This window comes from Sardina pilchardus, chromosome 2 (assembly GCF_963854185.1).
Source record: "Sardina pilchardus chromosome 2, fSarPil1.1, whole genome shotgun sequence".
Classification (NCBI taxonomy): Eukaryota; Metazoa; Chordata; class Actinopteri; order Clupeiformes; family Clupeidae; genus Sardina; species Sardina pilchardus.
Genome location: NC_084995.1, coordinates 11001156 through 11019671, shown reverse-complemented (window position 1 = coordinate 11019671; position 18516 = coordinate 11001156). Strand labels below are relative to the sequence as shown.

General features: G+C 46.1%; 2 protein-coding genes across 2 annotated transcripts in view; both read left to right on the top strand.

Annotated features, from left to right (window-relative positions):
* kcnab1b (potassium voltage-gated channel subfamily A regulatory beta subunit 1b) overlaps window positions 1–5561 on the top strand; it is a 31402-nt gene extending 25841 nt beyond the window's left edge. The window contains exons 9-14 of the mRNA XM_062518729.1: window positions 2158–2243; window positions 2923–3043; window positions 3193–3287; window positions 3429–3549; window positions 3948–4036; window positions 4239–5561. Coding sequence (XP_062374713.1) covers window positions 2158–2243; window positions 2923–3043; window positions 3193–3287; window positions 3429–3549; window positions 3948–4036; window positions 4239–4334 — 608 coding nt within the window. The 3' untranslated portion in view covers window positions 4335–5561. The remainder of the gene's footprint in view (window positions 1–2157; window positions 2244–2922; window positions 3044–3192; window positions 3288–3428; window positions 3550–3947; window positions 4037–4238) is intronic.
* Window positions 5562–5936: 375 nt separating this feature from the next.
* pask (PAS domain containing serine/threonine kinase) lies at window positions 5937–18285 on the top strand. The gene is made up of 20 exons (XM_062518716.1): window positions 5937–6258; window positions 6607–6805; window positions 6934–7154; window positions 7298–7465; window positions 7762–7899; window positions 8371–8505; window positions 8797–9046; window positions 9409–9590; window positions 9923–10037; window positions 10356–10445; window positions 10648–10819; window positions 12143–13074; window positions 13311–13483; window positions 14264–14431; window positions 15100–15225; window positions 15422–15556; window positions 15771–15970; window positions 16260–16393; window positions 17030–17173; window positions 17735–18285. Exons 2-20 carry the CDS (start codon window positions 6613–6615, stop codon window positions 17923–17925), a joined length of 3867 nt encoding a protein of 1288 aa, XP_062374700.1. The 5' UTR covers window positions 5937–6258; window positions 6607–6612; the 3' UTR covers window positions 17926–18285.
* The last annotated feature ends 231 nt before the right edge of the window (window positions 18286–18516 follow it).

Sequence of the window (18516 nt, the reverse complement as noted above, 5' to 3'; positions counted from 1 at the left end):
ACACACACACACACACAGTCTAAACCTTGTGGAGCCATGCTTAATAATCAAATTTAGATTCCACACGTAGCTCACATTACCCCCCCCCCCCCCCCACCTCTACCGCTTTACAGATGAGAGAAGCTAATAACGCCGAGGCGTGATTTACAGCGGAGGCCCAAATGTGCCGTGCCGTGCCGTGCAAGGTTGCCTCCCAAACTGGTCAATAGACGCATTGATTTTTTGTGTTGCTCTTTAAAGTTCAAGTGTGTCATTCGGTGTCCTCAGACTGATGGCGGGGGATGTGTTTCGCCCAAATGTGGGATGTGTTCTCCTGTTGTCAGCAGGGAATTTTTCATTTGGCTTCTTTGCAGTGAAATAAACAAACACCTGGTGGGTGGGTTTGGAGTTCAAGCTAGCTGTGTGTGTGAGGGAGTATATTTAAGTGTGTGTCTATTTGTGTGTGTGTGTGTGTGTGTGTGTCTGTGTGTGTGAATAAGAGACAGAAAGAGGAAAGAGAGAGAGAGAAAAGGAAGGAAGAAATACAGAGAGAGAGACTTGTTTCCCCCTGAGGCTTGAGGAGTGATGTCATGTTGAAAAAGTCATTCTTTATTCATGTCATTTTCTCAAAATACTGAACAACGCCCACGCATTCCATTACCATGGTCACGGCTGTTCCTCCAGGTTGATTTCGCTCCTTTGCCTTTACACACAAACTCACACACCAAAACACAGAGACACGTACAGTATAATGCAGGCTTTCACACCTATCACACACACACAGACACACAGGCACACACACACACACACACTAAGGTCACCATCTAGCACATGGGAGAATTGAACTGACCCAATGTTTGCTATTAAATTAGAGTAGTGGAGGCCAGAACAGATTTGGCCTTTTGTCTAGACTTTGCACTTTGCACGCCATTAAATTAAGGCAGTCACCAACGCATAGGCACAGAGATACACACTCTGTTTCAGACGCACACACGGTGTTACGCAGAAAAATCCTCAATCATGATATTTGACAGCTTTGTTTCTCTGTTGTGCTGAGCTTTTCACATTATCCTTTTATTTTTATGTTACAGTACATCATTTCACACACGTATGGGTATCATAAAAATGACCCACGTGGCAGGCAGCAATATGGTGAGAATGGGCATCGGGGGCTGTAAATAGTCTCTGGATGGCTGGTTCATATCTCACATAGAAAATAAAAAATGACATGCTCACCTCCTCTCTTTCTCTCGCTCTCTTCCTCTCTCAGTGCAGATGTATTACTGTGGCAGCCTGATATTGCCTGGTTTCCACCTCCCACCTGTCCCACCCACACACACACACACACACACACACACACACACACACACACACACACACACGTGTGTTCGTGCTCTCTGCAGTCGTTTGACCCTGACTGCTCTGAATGAGTTTCTAATGAAGGAGGAGAGGGGGAACAACAGACCTCTCTTCTTTTCTCCCGGGCTCCTGATGCAGGGTTATCATCGCTCCCGAACAAAGGCCTGCCGTTTGTGCGCTCCCGCTCGTTTCTCCTCCTTTCTTCTGGGTTTGGGAGAACAATGCGCCTCCTCCGTACCATGCCCCCGGAACACGTCTCTGAGCCACCGTCTCGCGGTGAAGCAAATTGTTGCGTGTGTCTCGACAAGGTGCTCTCGGCTGAGATCTGACTGAGATTATTTGGAGAGTCTGTCCTAAGAGCCTTCCTGTTTGATTACATCTGTTGGCCATGGTTTTGCATATTTATTCGTTTATCAAGCGTGATGCAACTCTCATTTCTGCCTTCCCCAGTTGTGTTCCTTACACCCTAATCAAAGAAACCCTTCTGTCTCATCATTTGACTAATTAAATATTTGGTCAAATTAGGGGAACTTAATTACTGAAGCACTTGCCCAAAAGTTGAAATGCTTGGAGGTCTTTCAAATAACTTTGGTTAATCAAATGGGTTGTGTTAATACCGTGGGGAGAAAACTCCATCTGTGTCAGCAGGAGGTGTGAGCAATATTGCCCCCTGGTGTCTTCAAATGATAGCAAATGCAAATCACGGATGAAGCCACGCTATACAGCTGCATCCACATCATGGTAGTGTCCATCTTGTTTGGGATAACACAGGCAACTCTCTAGGCCCTGTTCTGATCACACTTCACTGTTTCTCCACAGAGATTGTGAGAGCCATGACCCATGTGATAAACCAGGGGATGTCCATGTACTGGGGCACCTCGAGGTGGAGTGCCATGGAAATTATGGTGAGTGGTTGGAAGAGCAAGGGAATCTCTCTCTTGTACAGCCACTACATCGATTTTTACACGCAACATACATTTTTAAATATATTAAAACATTGGCAGCTTAAACACATAAACTGTTTGAATAGGACATTGGTGTAACAATGGTGTTCATTTTTTTGATAGTGCATGTCGTAAATACCCGTAAAATACCCAGGATGCTGGCAAAGGAAGATTCACAACACATGGTCCCAAGGTGACCTTCACAGTGTAGAATATCAAATTCCTCCTCAACAGAGAACAACAGGGCAGGAGTAGTACATGCCGGGAGAGGAGAGAGGGTGTTCTCATGTTGAATGGCCTCTTATCAGCCTTCATAATGCATTTGATAAAAATAAGAAGTGACAGAATGTTTCACAATGTCTCACAAAATATTTCCTTATCTGAAATCAATTACTGGGAGGCATGTTATTGATAACAAAAGAGGGGAAATTGGATTTCATTTTACTACATCCAAAGCTCATATGGAGATTTTATACCCAATTCCATTGAAATGCAAAGTACTTAGGTTTATAGAAATGTTAAATTAAAATATGCTGATAGACAACACACTGTCTGGAACTCTAGCATGGTGTCTACTCTGGCCTCTACTCATGCTTCTCATCTCCTCTCCTCTTGTCTCCGCGCTGCCCTGATCCCCCAGGAGGCGTACTCAGTAGCGAGGCAGTTCAACCTCATCCCCCCGGTGTGCGAGCAGGCCGAGTATCACTTGTTCCAGAGGGACAAGGTGGAGACACAATTACCTGAACTCTACCACAAGATCGGTAAGAGTCATTCTTAATAACCCTCTCAGCTCTCTGCTGTCTAGCGCAAGAATTAAGGTGATATCGATACACGAATACATTTAACTTTGTTTTTGCATGTTTAACTGCATGTCGTGTTTCACATAGTTGTTGCTTCTTGACTCCTGTAGGTGTGGGAGTGGTTTCCTGGTCTCCTCTGGCCTGTGGAATCATCACAGGGAAGTATGAGAACGGGGTTCCCGAATCCTCCCGAGCATCCATGAAGGTAATTGAGCCCAGAGGGCAATACTAACCAGATAAAGTGAAAGCCTTTTCACTGAGAGGTCCCTTAAGTCTTAAACACCAACTCCCTGAAGGCTCACAGCATCATGTTAAAATGATGATCTCTCTTTTTTTCACCCTCCAGTCATACCAGTGGCTGAAGGAAAAGATCCTGAGTGAGGATGGGAGGAAGCAGCAGGCCAAACTGAAGGAGCTGGGTCACATTGCTGAGAAGCTGAGCTGCACCTTGCCCCAGCTAGCCGTGGGTGAGGAGGAGGAGGAGGAGAAGGAGGAGGAGGAGGAGGAGGAGGAGGTGGAGGTGGAAAAGAACTGGGAAGCCTAAGCTGACACACAATATGATGATACATTTACATCACCTTGCATGGCTGATATCCCAAACCTGTCACTTCCTCCATATCGCACCTGCCTGCATGCGGGCGGCTCTAGAGATGACAGTGTGTATCCTCCCACAGCTTGAGTCGAGGCACAGAGTTGTGGGTAGGGAAAACAGATAACAGGTCTCTCTCGAACATATTGCAATGCTGGCAAGAGAACAGTAGACATCTTCTTCAGTGAGCTATTCCTGATTGTGCTGTAATTGCCCAGTGAAATATAAATATCCTTAAGTGTGTGTTTCTCTACCTTCGTTTTCCCTTTTGCGCAGCCTGGTGCCTACGCAATGAAGGAGTGAGCTGCGTTCTTCTGGGAACATCCAACCCTGCACAGCTAACAGAAAACCTGGGGGCAATACAGGCAAGCGATTACTGCAGTAGAGCCTAATGCAAATCACTGGAGCAAGAATGAACTGTAGTTTGAATCATATCAATGTGAAGGCAGAGTCAGTCAGATATTGTTCTGTACAAATTATATTGTCAAGTGTCAAGTTTCAGTCTTGTTTTGTTGTTACATTTTTTTCTACCTTTTGGATAGATGTAATGTTATTTTACCTGTGCAGGTCTTGCCAAAGATGACTACTCAACTAGCCTCGGATATCGACCATATTCTGGGAAACAAACCTCACAGCAAGAAAGACTACCACCACCATTCGTAGACACCTCAGAGCAAGAAGGACTACCACCACCACTCGTAGACACCTCAGAGGGTGGCTGAGCAAGCTGTCCTCTGTCTAGATCGTGACTCTGTTCCTGTGTGTATGTATGTGTGTGTGTGTGTGTGTGTGTGTATGTGTGCTTAAGTGTATGTGTGTGTGTGTATGTGTGTATGTGTGTATGTGTGTATGTGTGTGCATGTGTGTGCGTGCGCCTGTTTGTTTGTGTCCTGCTGCACTCCGCGTCCAGAACCTTCCCCAGGCTGCAGCTGTCTCCAGGAGCAGATCCGGCCGGTCAGATCAGGGCCGGCACCAGGCGGAGTTGGGGCCAGGTCAGGGCCAGATCTGGGCCAGGTCCGGTCCAGACTCAGCTGCTGTCAGTTCTGATGCTCAGCCGTGATAACCGAGCTCCTCTACAACGCTATGCATGCTTCTGGTAGACCAAACACCCTATCCTCTGAGAACTCAGAACATCCTGTTATTAATAAGTGAACATGTCGCAACATCATAGTCAGGCTTGCCAACTTTCAGGGCTGTTTAGCGTTGGTGTTCAGACTGAGAGGGCCGTCTGAAATCCAAAGCATGAGATTACCAACAGTGGAAATCACTGAGGCATGACAAGGTGTGGCAGCTTTTGAAATGGCTTGGAAATGTTAACCTCATGCCAAATGCCTGCAAGTTGGGAACTCTGAAAACACTATCTTACTCTGGTGTGCCGTTAACTGTCTGTCATCCATAATAGCCAAAGTCAACCCTTTCTCTGGGACTATGAACTCTCGCTATTTTCTCTTAAGTAAAAAGCACTTCTTGGCAGCTGTGGATTTTCGAGAAAATTGATTGACATACTGTCTGTGTTGTTAACAAATTAACAAATAAATGGCAAAAACAAATTCCCTTGAGTTCATTGCTGTTCAATGTCAAGTCTTTTCCTGAGACTTTATGCTCTGCACTGTCCTTATGAGAACGGTTCAGTCTGCTGAGAATTAGCTGAGAATGGCTATGAGGTCATGCTAGCTTTTCTGCACTTGTGAAGTGGAACCTAATTGCAAAGCACAAAAATGTTTGATCCTGAGGTTCATAGGATCAGATACCTGTGTGCATGTGTTTTGCTTGGAGGCTTTGTCTTCACTTCATAAATTGCTATATTGTTTACAATACTGTAAAATTGTAGTACTATGATGACAGTACATAGTGAACTGTAATTTGTTTTTAACAATAAAAACAAATTTTCCTCGAGTCTTGCATCATGTCTATATTTTAATTGCCTCTGACTTTATGATAAATCAGCATTAAGTAAAATAACCATATAAAGTCTACTGACCTTATGATTTCTACAATATGTGCTGGTAAAACAGAAAAACCTAAACCTGAGGAAAGGAGGGAAAACTGCTCTTGGAAATACTTTGTAATCAGAAGGATGATGTAAATAGTAACCCTCTATCACTATAGAAACTGAAATTATTTGGTCCAAACATTGCGTTCACTCCACCCTTGCAGGTTTATGATTGGATGACCACTTTTCTGGTTTCAAAAGTCTAGTTTTTGATTGGCTGTCCCATCTAATCTTATTATACTCAAGAGTGCCCGCGCGCCAAACACTACAGACCGCGGTTGTATGAAATGTACTGCAATATTGGAGTGTTTTAACTATATTTGTTTAGTTTGAACTGAGTTTGATATAATTTATCTGTACACTTCTAAATTACAAAACTGGTGATATTAGCGGCGGGGTCGTTGTCATTTATCAGTAGGCTAGTAAGCTAACTTAGCCCTCCATTCATTTGTTTGCTATCTTAGACCAGCTAGCCAGCTGGCTTATGTTATCTACATTTACTTGCCCTCTAGCTAAACAAGCTAGTTTGTTATCTGTTCAGTTGAGATTCAACTTGGTATCGTTAACATTAGCGCTTACGTTACATCAAGCAAGGTGAGTTGCATGGCAAAATGTAGCCCTTTTTTAAACATCTTTCTGTGAACCCCCTAACTTTACAGGTTATCAATGTGAGATATCAGGCTGGCACGGCAAGTTAACGTTAACAAACGTACTTTGTGATTGTGTTGAATATTCAGTTCCCAGGATGGAGACTAAAACTGAAAGCAGACTTTTATACGTAGCGATAGCTTGCTAGCAGTTCGAATCTAGTTTAATTGCAACCTGTTTAGAGAGGCGTGTCCTGTTGCCATATCCCACCTTTTGTATTCGGATCCGCTGGAAATGTAAACACAAGACATCGACCTCTCTAAAGCCGTCTCTGCTCTCTTCTGATTCCTTCAGCAAACAATGTCACTGTCGTGCTCCTCGGCAAAAGACCCTTGGGAAAATGGCAGAGGTGACAGTTTTTGTGTGGCCTCGGGCAATGATGCCGATAGAGCTTCGGCAGAGGATTCTTTTGTCCTGAACAGATCCTACCCGTGTGCTCTAAGGCCTGCCGTCAAAAAGAGCCTTTCACTGCGATGGCGCGAGGGTTCCACAGGTGAGACATCTACAGAGTAACGTTACAGATGAAACAACTATTAATTATCGTTTGCAACTAAAAGGTGATCCTTCACATAGAAGTGTTGGCTCAAGTCACCTGAAACCCTTGTGCACTTTTCTATCCAGGTGATTCCCAGAATGGCCATAGCTCCGTGGCCATGAGAAACCTGCAGATATCCAACTTGCATCGCCCAGATTCTCCACCCAGATATCTAGAGCTGAGCCCAAGCCGACTGGACGCTACACTGTTGAGGCAGCTGGCCCCTGAGGGCTCGGGGTCACCCGAACACACCCTGGTGCATAACCCAAACACGGCTGCCTTCACTGTCAATCGCAAAACCACAGAGGTACAGTTCATGTGTTTTTAATGCAGATTTTTCGAATTGTTCAATACCAGTCCTACAAGTAAAAAGGTTGCACTGTTTTAGGAATAAATTGATCTCTGTAAAGTTAGTTTGACTGAGGTGTTGTCATTCTTGTGTTGTCCTAGATCCTAGAAGTGAATGAGCAGGCTTGCAAGCTGCTGGAGTTCAACAGGAGTAGCCTGGTTGGCCAGAGACTGTCCAGCATCCTGAAGACTAAACAGTGCCCAGAGGATGCGCTGACAGGAGACGTTCTGAATACTGATGGAAATGTGGTCACGATTTCAGGAAAAGTGGTGAGACGTGACCTTGTCTGACTTTACAAGTTGCCGCTGCAAGAAATTAGATATTCCCCCTCTTCACAGTAACCAGATCGATTGCTTTTGAATACGGTGAAATGGTGCAACCACCTGCTTTATACTGGAAGGACATCTATGTCTGAATGTTGTACATGCATTTGAAAACTTTTGTTTACAGGTGTGTGTGTGTTGTGTGTTGTGTGTTGTGTGTTGTGTGTGTGTGTGTGTGTGTGTGTGTGTGTGTGTGTGTGTGTGTGTGTGTGTGTGTGTGTGTGTGTGTGTGCACGCGGCAGGTTGGTGCGGTGAGCAAGTCCGGAGCAGAGCTTCCTGTGTCTGTGTGGACCTGCAGGCAGTCTCATGACCTGGCCCTCTGTTTGGTTCTGTTGGAGCCAGTGGAGAGAATATCAGCTCACGTCTCCTTCTTGGAAAATGTAGGCTATTGCAGATTTAGAGTAACAAATATTTGAATATTTTCACATTTGTTTTGTGTGGGCATGTGCATGCACAGGCAGTGCCAAAGCCTGCATTTGAGATTCTTCTGACGATGGCTGTTGTCCAAATGTGTGTGGGCAACAAATATATGCTGCAGTGCTTGTTATAATACCAACACAGAAATATGAAGTGTTTTAAAATCATGTTTTACACTGTGATGATTTAGCAGCGCTTAGCAAAAGGTGCACTTTGTAAAAAAAAAAAAACATTTTAAATGTACTTGGTTATTCACCGAGCCATAGGGGGACTGGACTAGACTGAACTAAATTTGACAGAGGGCTAAAATGTATAGAGCAAGATCTGGCAGATTGGTAAAGACTACACACACAGACCATGGCAGCTGAATTTCCAACCATCCTGGCTGGCTCTGATAGAGTTCACTAATGTTGGACTCTGCTCTGTCATCACAGGGGAGCATCATCAGCTGTGACCTTGCCTTTGCCCATCTCAGCGGCTACGGGCACACCGAGGAGTTGACAGGGCTGTCAATCACGGAGCTGATGCCATCGCTGCACATCCCCCTCCACTGCCGGCCCCTGCCCAAGGTCAGATCTCATCAGTGCCAGCTAATCACTCTTCCCATCTTAAGTGGGAAACAGGGCTCCTACTCCTATTGCACTGAGGGGCGGTTTTTTAGCCTTCCCTAACACATAATTGTGCTGACTTCTGTTGTTGCCTGAAAGGGATGAACTCCTTAAAACTCACGGGGTCAGGTCAAAAGAAGCTCATGAAATGTTAATTATCTCAGGAAATACCTTACAGATGCAGTTATCTGATTCATTTCTTCCAGGTGCAGACCGTATTGAGTTCTATAATGATGTTTACCCTTTCTGCAGATGCACCGTGTGCAGAGACTGCGGGCCAGAGGTCGGGAAGGCACATCTCTTCCTCTCTGCGTGAGGCTGAAAGGCGCAGTGGCTTGTGGGAAACCGCTGGAGGTCTCCGTCTCCGGTGGGCACCCAGGAAGCCGAGCCGCCACAGGAAGCGGTGATGCCAAACGTGTGTCATGCGGCTCGGCGGATCTCTGTTCATCAGATTCTTCCCCTGAACAACCACAGCCCAGCTCCTCTCTCGTGCTCAACACTGGTACAGTTGGGCTTCTTCCAGCATTTCAGTATTATAACATGGCCATTGCCTTCTGATATTCTGCCGAAAGCAACAGTATATGCAAATGCAAAATTGCTTTTGGCGATATAGTCAAAGATACAGCAGTGTGTAGAGCTGTCGTGTGGCATATCATGAGAGCTCTGAGCTGTCTCGTCAATGTTTGCGGCTAATGTATTGCTAATGATATTAAGTGAGCATTATTGATTATGCTTAGTTATTAAATTAGCTGCACTGCTGTGACTTGCGCCTTTGCACTTTGCCCATCCTTTAAATTGGGGTCCTTGAAGTTAATCACGGCCATAAAAATGCTGTTTGTCTTTCTGCGTTCTGCCTCACTGTAGGAGAGGACGGGTGTCCCAGCCTGGCGTCCCCGGGCTCAGGGCTGCTGTACTCGGGGACTGTGTGGCTGTTCGCTCCTCTCAGTGGACTGCTCACCCTGTCCCCCGACGGATGTATACACAGTATCAACAACTACTTCGCCTTGATGCTGTTTGGGTACAGGAAGTCTGAACTAATGGGAAAGGTAAGTACAGTTATCCACATTAAACTGTGGTCTTGTGCTGGTGTATTAAAAGTCATGGTTTGCCATGTAAAATGTGATATTGTTTTAAAACAGAACTCTCCTCCATTCATAGCACAATTCAATGGATGTAAATATGACCGTAGTCTTTTCTTGTTTTGAGAGGTGATCAACGTAATCCTGATTTAATAAGTGTAGAGTGTTTATTTTATATCCTGGCTTTGTTTTACTAAGGCAAGGTTGGAGGTTTGGCTCAAAAATGAAATGCACTATGAGCAGAACTAGTGATGTGTTGGTACACAGTCATGTTCACTGGCATTCTTATGTGTGTGCAGAACGTCACCTTCCTGATGCCGGGGTTCTTCGAGTGGATGCAGAGCTTTGACCACCCCGCCAGTCCGGTGCCCCACCAGCATGAGGACACCACTGACCCTGCTAGTAATGACTCTGGTACAGAACCCACTGCACTCTCCCAATCCATCCTCCTCACTGCACAGATGTAGCCACTTACTCAATATTGACCTTTGACCTTGACCACATTCTTTTTCCAAGAATGGCTTTTGCACCCTCCTCAGTAGGTCACTGTAGTGTACTGCAGCTTCAGCAGTATTCTTGTATTTGTTCTTTTCCTTATAATAGCCGCAGCTGTGTTAACACTGTATCTTGTTCTCACATATTAGACAGTAGATTACTGTAGCACAGTGTAGTTTTTTCCCACTAAACCCCCTTCCACCTCTCTGTTTTTCCATTTCTCTCTTTGGCATGTAGAGCCCAGTAGTGACTCTAACCCTGCACCTGGCAGTGCAGTAGCCCTCTCTAGTGACTCACTCTCGGGGAGGAGCAGCCGGGAGACTAATGGTGAGTGCTGTCATGACTCAGGAGGTTTTATGAGGTGACCTCTCTCTCTCCCTCTCCCCCGCTGGACCAGGACTGCCTGATGTGTCTCATGTTGTGCACGTCATCTCAGACAAATGGCTCTTTTTATGAATTCATTTCTTTAAAAACGAATGACGCGTCCTTAATCTGCGCCGTTGTGGTCATCTGTTGTGGTCGTCTGTAGACCCTAACACGGTGCTGGCTGGAGACATGGCCATGGTCCAGCAGGCCCTGCAGAGGAGGGTCTCTGGGGGCAAGGGCCGGATCTTTACCGGGAACACGGACAGGCTGGAGGTGCCCAGCAGCGTCCCATCCACCATGACCTCACCGGCCGCCACCTCCACACAGCTGGACAGGTAGAGGAACAAGCCTCTGGCATCACATGGCTGTGAAGTAGCTCTTATTTCCCACAGTCCTATCTCCACTGTGTTAATAAAGGCAAGATATTCAAAAAACAAAGAAACTCCAAGGCACTCTTAGTTGAAAAAGTTAAAAAGCCTTTATTGTTATGGCTTGGTCATATTAACCTTCTAAAAACTTGTTTTTACAAGTTTTGGCGACATGCCTTCTTCCAGGAGTTAACTTGGTTTTTGGCTTTCAGTATCCCATCCAAAGAGCACCTCAAACTTAAGCAAACTTTTGAGTCCAGGAAACGCTCCTCTACCCCTGTTTTTGAAATGCAAGAGATTCTTGGACAGTCCCACATCAGACATGTCCTATCAGTGTGCGTTACTGACTGAAGTGTGACCGTTGATCAAAAACAAAAGAAATCCCCAGATGGTACAAAAGGCTAGAGGGGCTAGATAAGTAATCCCATGATGACAGGTTAAGTTATTCTCTTTGAATATACGAAGGGTAAATGCAGAGATAAATTATATTCGGTTTTAACCCTTACCTTTTTATAGATTAGCTTTGTAAAATATGATATATATGATCAATATGATATGAAGGTCACAGGGTGCTTGCTCAAGTCTTGAAAGTCTTAAAAGGTATGGAATTTTAAAGTGCCTTTTTCCAGACCTTGAAAAGTTTGGAATTTTGTAGAAAAGTCTTGGAAAAGTCTTGAAGTGTAGCTCATGAAGAACTGATGCAAGTACTCAGACTGAACATGACTGATATACCCTCCACAATTTTGCGACTTTTGAGATTTCATTTTTTTTCCATTTGCAATCAAAATCCATAATTTCATGACAGTGAATTTATGTGAATATGGATGATAGATCCAAAATCACTGAGTAATCACGTTTAATAATCGTGATGTTAATATTGAACAAAATAATCGTGATAATGAATCGTGATAGTCCAGAGTTAGAATCAAGGGGTGGGGTAGGTCGATCCTGCCATGGGCATCTGAGAGGGTCTTTGGGAGGGAGATGGTCCTGCCATGGGGGTCTCGGTATGGTTGCAATCTGCATTACATCTCATTATACTACTATTATAGAGTAAAAATGATTGCGTGTTGGCAGCCTGACTCTCAAAACTACAAAATGTCGAGGTCTTGAAGAAAAAATTATACGTTTGGAAAAAGGTTGGAAAAAGTCTGGAATTTTTAGTTGACAAAAGAGCAAGCACCCTGGTTTAATGCTGTGCCTCTCTGTAGAGGCCTGATCCTGAATGTCCTGCGTAGTGTTTGCATTGCACTGCAGCAGACGTGTGTGTTGTGTGCTGTGTGCCCCCAGGCCAGACGACACGGTGGAGCTGTTCCGGCAGGTGGCGGAGGCGGCGGCGGCGGCCTCGTCCAGCATGAGCAGCGAGCAGACGGACAGCACGCAGGCGCTCCTGCACACCTTCGCCCTGGTGGAGTCCCAGGAGGTGTGGGGCCACCGACCCTACAGAGGCCCGGAGGACACCGACTCGGACTCGGAGGATTGGGCCGGGGCGCGCTCTGCCCGGCCAGCCGCAGAGAGCAAGCGGGCCTTGACCAAGCCCCGCGGGCAGTCTCGGGCGCACGGCGCGGAGGGACCGTCCTCCCCTAACGCGCTGCAGGACTCCAGCTTCGAGGTGATCTCTCTGGGCAGCCGCTCGTCCTCGGGATTCTGCGAGCAGTGGGCCGGCGAGTCCGGACCGGACCGCCTGGACGGCACGCACCCGCCGGCCGCAGCTGCTCCCTCCTCCGCGCCCTCGTCCGCCCCCGTCGACTCGGGCAGCTGCCTGCTGGACATCGACTCCAACGGCGACGCGGTGACCCGGGCGCTGGGCGAACTGGACCTGAGCGGCAGCCTGGAGCTGCCCGTGGTCGACGGCGACCCTGACCGCCTCAACCTCTCCCAGGCCTCCTGCGACACGGCCGAGCTGCTCCGCACCCCGTCCCCTTACGTGGTGGAGTCCGACCCCGAGGAGGAGCGGTCCAGAGCCGAGGGCGCGGAGGACCGGACCGGACCCTCCCAGCAGTGGGACACCTTCTCCACGCACCCCAACGGCCGCGTTCAGGAGCTCCAGAGGATTGGCGATCCAAGTGGACAGTTGCCAGGCAGCAACCTGGCGACATCGACACCGAAGAAGCCTCTGCCACTAGCAGCACAGCAGCACCGAGCGCAGGCCAACGCCAACAGTGAGATCCTGGAGGGACGATTTGAGGGGAACTGCTACCACAGAGATGGAACCAGGCTTGGTGTGTACCCATGCTATGTGCACACTTTAATTTCCTCAAGTTTAGCTTTGAAGTGGGATAACAAAAAAATCCCTATGGTGATGCATAAAGCATACTGAATGAAAGATATTACATTAGTGCCATTCATTCATTCAAGACTGAGTTGAAACTTTCAGCAATGCTTTGACTATTTGACCATCCCTATTCAAAGGTTTGACAAAGGCTTAACCCAGACCCTGCTTGTTTGTCCGTTGCAGAGGTTCAGTGTGATATCCGGCGGGCTGCCCTCCCAGACGGCCGCCCCCTCTTCTGCATCTGGTTGACGGGAAGACTCCCCCTTGGCGATCAGCAGGGGGCGCCACTGAGCCCGCAGCACACAGGCAGCAGCCTGGCCTCTCCACAGGACGCCTCCAGCTACAGCCTCGGGGAGGTCAGACTCCAGTTCAACCTAATGCCTCCACCTCCTGAGACACTTGCACTTAGGAGCTCCTGTTAGGTTTACCATGCATGCGTGCCTGTCCGTTGGTAAATTTAGATGAGATTAGATTGAATTTTATTGTCATTGTGCAGAGTACAACTACAGAGACAACAAAATGCAGTTAGTGTCTAAACATAAGTGCAAAAAAGCCCAAAAAAATAGTATAGATAGGTAGTCAAAGTCAAATTTATTTGTATAGCATGATTTACAGACGGCTGAGCCGCACCAAAGTGCTTCACAGTAAAGTGCAAATATGCAGAGAGTAAGTAAAAAAAAAGTGCAGTGTAAACCGTAAACAGTATTCATTGGTTTCATCAGGTTCCTTTTCACAGGTGTATTAATCAAGCACCATGCAGTCTGCATTGACAATCAAGGTGCTTGATTTCATACACCTGTGGAAAGGGACCTGATGAAACTCCTGAATATGGCATACTGCGGTGTAGCCAGTAGTATACAGTGAAGCAAGTGGCGTGGTTTACAGTAGAGATAATATGTGTATTAACACTAACATTATAAGAGCAAAATAAAAAAGAACATGCAGTATGAACAATATAGACAGATATGTACAGTTGACTGGATTTTATCTAAAATCTATAGTTGGACATTTTGGGTGTTGTATGTTGGTCAATGTGCTGTATTCTGTAGTGCTTATAAGCACTTAGTGCCAGGATAAATAGTAAAATGGCTGTAATTCTGAGCTGTTGTTTTGGTGTGTGTCTGTGTGTGTGACAGGCGATCCGGGACGCGTGTAAAGGAGAGGCCCTCCGCTCCACTGCTGACCTGGAACAGTCACAGGCCTGCAAGGGCCAGTTTGAGGATGAGTACAGACCGCTGCGCGCTGTGGGCAAAGGGGCCTTCGGCTTCGTGTGGCAGGCCTGCAGGAGACACGATGCCAAGGAGGTGAGAGGGGACGCGGCCAGCATGGTCTACAGTAGAGCAGCTCCAGACAACAGGCATATGGAGCGCAGTGGAATATCCTACACATCTTATCAAGTACCATGACAAATGGACAAATGAGTGAATATGAAGACCTTTGTCACAGATTTGGAGTGTTTAGCAAACACATAAGCATAAGCTTACAGTGGACTTTTAGTCTTTAGCCATACCGTCTCACTATCGATGCGGCAGAATTCCTCCTCATGATAAGAATTTGTCATATTGATAATATAGTTCAAGACTTGTTTACATGTGCGCCGCAAGATGAGCAGCTCACAAGTAGAGGGAGACCAAGCATGGCATAGGGCAGAACTGTCAGCAAGGAAGAAAAGTCACTAAAGAAATCACTGAAGAGTTTATCCTGATGGTCAGGATTAAGTTTGACTTTTTTGAGTGTGCACGTTTCTCAAGCCTGTGAGATGATGACTTTAAAACAATTAGTAAAATGTTCATATCGTCGTCCTTTGTATTGTTATCCAATGAACTATGTTAGGGATAGTGTATTGTGTGCCAGTCAATATCTGAAATACAAGTCCCAGCAGGTCAAACAGACCCCCGATGTGAAGAGAGTGAAATGTGGAGAGAAAGTGAGTGAAGAGTTGACTCCTGTGCTTCCTCCCCTGTCTCCTCAGGTGGTGGTGAAGTTCATTAAGAAGGCGCGAATAGTGAGCGATTGCTGGGTGGACGACCCTAACATGGGCAGCGTCAGTCAGGAAATCGCCATCCTGGCTCGCCTGGACCACCCCAATGTCGTCAAGGTGGGACTGAGGCGTGTGAAACTCATTTTGAAAAAGGCCAACTCTTTCATCTATCATTATTGGATAAACTTCCCTATAGCTGTTGGGTGTTTTTGTTTGTTTGTTTGTTTGTTTTTGTCTTGATTGATTGTGTAGCACATTGCTCTGAAGCGCTTGATGTCAGACTGCCACTGATGTCCCTTGCTGTGTTTCTCAGGTGCTGGACGTGTTTGAGAACGAGCTGTTCTTCCAGATGGTGATGGAGAAGCACGGCAATGGCATGGACCTGTTTGAGTTCATCGAGCAGCAGCCATGTCTGGACGAGCCTCTGGCCAGCTACATTTTCAGACAGGTATGCAGAGAACACAAACAGCTATAAGGGGATACATCAATGACTTAAATTCACATCTACATTTGTTTATTGTTATCCTGTTTGTGTATTACATAGTGGCATATTGAGATTATGTGACTAAGGGTAACAGGGGAATATTGTGTACATATAGATATGAAGGTCTGTGTTTACTTAATCTGAGTTTTACAGCTCCACTGTTGTTTGATCTCTGCAGTTGGTAGCCGCAGTGAGCTACTTGCGTCAGAAAGGTATTCTTCACCGAGACATCAAAGACGAGAACATCATCATCAATCAGAGCTTCTACATCAAGCTGATTGACTTTGGCTCCGCCACGGTGATGGCGCCTGGAAAGCTGTTCTACGCCTTCTGTGGCACCCTGGAGTACTGTTCTCCAGAGGTTCTGCAGGGGAACCCGTAAGCCCTACTTTAACTCAAACTTGAGCTGTTGCTATTCGTAGAGATCACTTTAGTTTAGGCATGGGAAACATCCACTCTAAGCCCCAAGTGCATTCGTTTTAAATTAGTGTCTGCATTGCTTGTGCTCTGCACTGATTACATCAAAAAAATCTCTTGAGAGTAAAAGTACAAAAGCACCTCTGGTTGATTGCGGGTGAAGTGCTGGGTGTGCACACCGTGTGTCTCTGTGTGTTTGAACGTCTCCATTTGGGAAGGATGTTTATTTTGTGCCTGTCTCTTGCTGTAGATATGAGGGCCCGGAGCTAGAGATGTGGTCTTTAGGGGTGCTGCTGTACACGCTGCTCTTCAGCGAGAACCCCTTCTGCAGCGTGGAGGAGACCCTGGAGGCCAAGCTCAAGCCCCCCTTCCCCTTATCCTCCGGTAAGAGACGGAGAACACCCAGCCAAATGTCAAAGCGAAATGTCAGATTTTGCGTCGACAGATTCGGTACTTGCCCAGAAAGGGAAAACATCCTTGCGGTGTGGTTTGGAATAAACTGAGCTATTTTACAGGAGGTTGTATCATCTTACAAGACCATGCAAGATGTACTTTTGCTTACTTAAGCCTTCTGAAACCTGGTATAACTTGTAAGCAGTGTTGGCCTATACTTATTTTCTGATTGAGTTACAAATGATGTAATTCTGTGAAATGACATTCTTCATGTTCGTGTTGTGATGGAATGGTTTGTTTAATTTTTAATGGTTCAACTTTTTCATCAGCTGGGACACAATTACTTTCCAGCCCTGTGGGAGTCTGTCTTGGACCAATACTGGCTACTAATATATAAGGGCTGAGTGGCCTGCTGCAGGATCTGCTACTCAATCACTCAAACTGTTCATTTCTTCCTTGTAGTTTCAGCCAGTCATTCATACGTTCTAGTTACTCATTTGTCTAGTTGTTGTACTGTAGGTATTCATGAATGAATGAAAGAAAGAAAGAAAGAAAGAAATCAGCAGTCGGTGAGTCAGTTGACGGATGAGTCAGTCATTCAGACAGCTGTGGCGTGTCTCTCCTCAGGACTGAGTGGTGTGCTGGAGGGTCTGCTGCAGCCCCAGCCAGGCCTGCGCACCACCCTGGAGGAGCTGCTGGGGGAGCCTTGGCTACGGCAGCCCATCAACCTGGCCGAGTACAGCTGGAGCGAGGTGCTGCCCGCCAGCCACGGTGAGTGAGAGGCGGGCGGGAACTGCAGCTCACACTCCTGGGTCAGTTCTGGGAAGTCCTGGAAAAGTTATGATAGAATAGAATAGAATAGAATATATACTTTTTTGATTCCGTGAGGGAAATTCGTTTCTCTGCATTTAACCGAATTAGTGAACACACACAGCACACAGTGAACACACAGTGAGGTGAATCACACATTAACCCAGAGCAGTGAGCTGCCTGCCCAACCAGCGACGCTCGGGGAGCAGTGAGGGGTTAGGTGCCTTGCTCAAGGGCACTTCAGCCGTGGACTGTTTGGGATCGAACCGGCAAACCCTAACCAGTAGGCCACAGCTGCCCATAGTCTGAAGTTACAATTTTGAACCGCTTTCCAGGACATTTCTTGAAAGTTCATCATGGTTATATTTTTCAAAATTAAGTTAGAGTATTTTCATGAACGTCCACAAAACAAGATTTCCATGCTTATAAATTATATCAATAATATTGACCAACAAACTACAGAGATAAGAATGTCCCTTTTTCCTCAGTTGTTTCTTACGACCAATTAACATGTTCTGACAGACTCGCAGAATCACCAGGACGCCAGCCCAAAGCCTCATGAAAATGATGTCCTGTCCCTCCATTTGGAGAGCCATCTCCGCTTCAACGATGATACTCCGCTTGAAGATGAGCAAGACGAGGAAGATGAGGAAGAGCACAAGTCCATAGCTGCCTTGGAGGCAGAACTTCAAAAGTATCTTTCTGATGACTGAAAATACTTGACCCGGCTGGTCCACTGTCAAGACACTCAAGCTAAATAGAATCACAAAAGAAAACATGTTTAATGCAAAAATGTATTGCTCATTTTCGGGCCTCTTTGTTGACAAAGTGATTGTAACACTCCGTCCATACACCTACCGGAGCATATTTGTCCTGTGGTGAAAAAGATTATCTTAAGAGGCACAGGGACCCCAGGCCCAAAACTCAGGAGCATAGACTTTCCGTTATTCTCCAATGAAATGGTAGTGCAGGGTGAAGGATTATCGCTGCTATATATCGATGATGAAAATGGTCATAATATGTAGGACAATGTATGCTACATCTTCTTTATGAGGTACATTTTGATTTGCTTATTTTGTAACTAAATGGGTGTTGTCAGCAGAATGGAGGCTTTTAAAATATTTATTTATACAAGGCGCTAAAAAAATTATTGTAGTCGATGGTGGTTGTACCTCCACATTCTGTTGGATGAAAGATGGCAAGAGACTCTGTGGTCAAGCCTTGTCCATAGAGCCTCAATCGCTCCTCAACTTTGCATTATGGTGTTTTTAAAGAAAATGTGTACAGTAATTTTAAATGTATGG

Bases quoted from the DNA above. Each gene is read 5' to 3' on its own strand.
- pask (XM_062518716.1), top strand. From the start codon at position 6,613: ATGTCACTGTCGTGCTCCTCGGCAAAAGACCCTTGGGAAAATGGCAGA. The intron at 9,047-9,408 runs GTACAGTTGGGC...GCCTCACTGTAG, and splicing joins CTCTCTCGTGCTCAACACTG to GAGAGGACGGGTGTCCCAGC. The intron at 16,394-17,029 runs GTAAGAGACGGA...GTCTCTCCTCAG, and splicing joins CCCCTTCCCCTTATCCTCCG to GACTGAGTGGTGTGCTGGAG.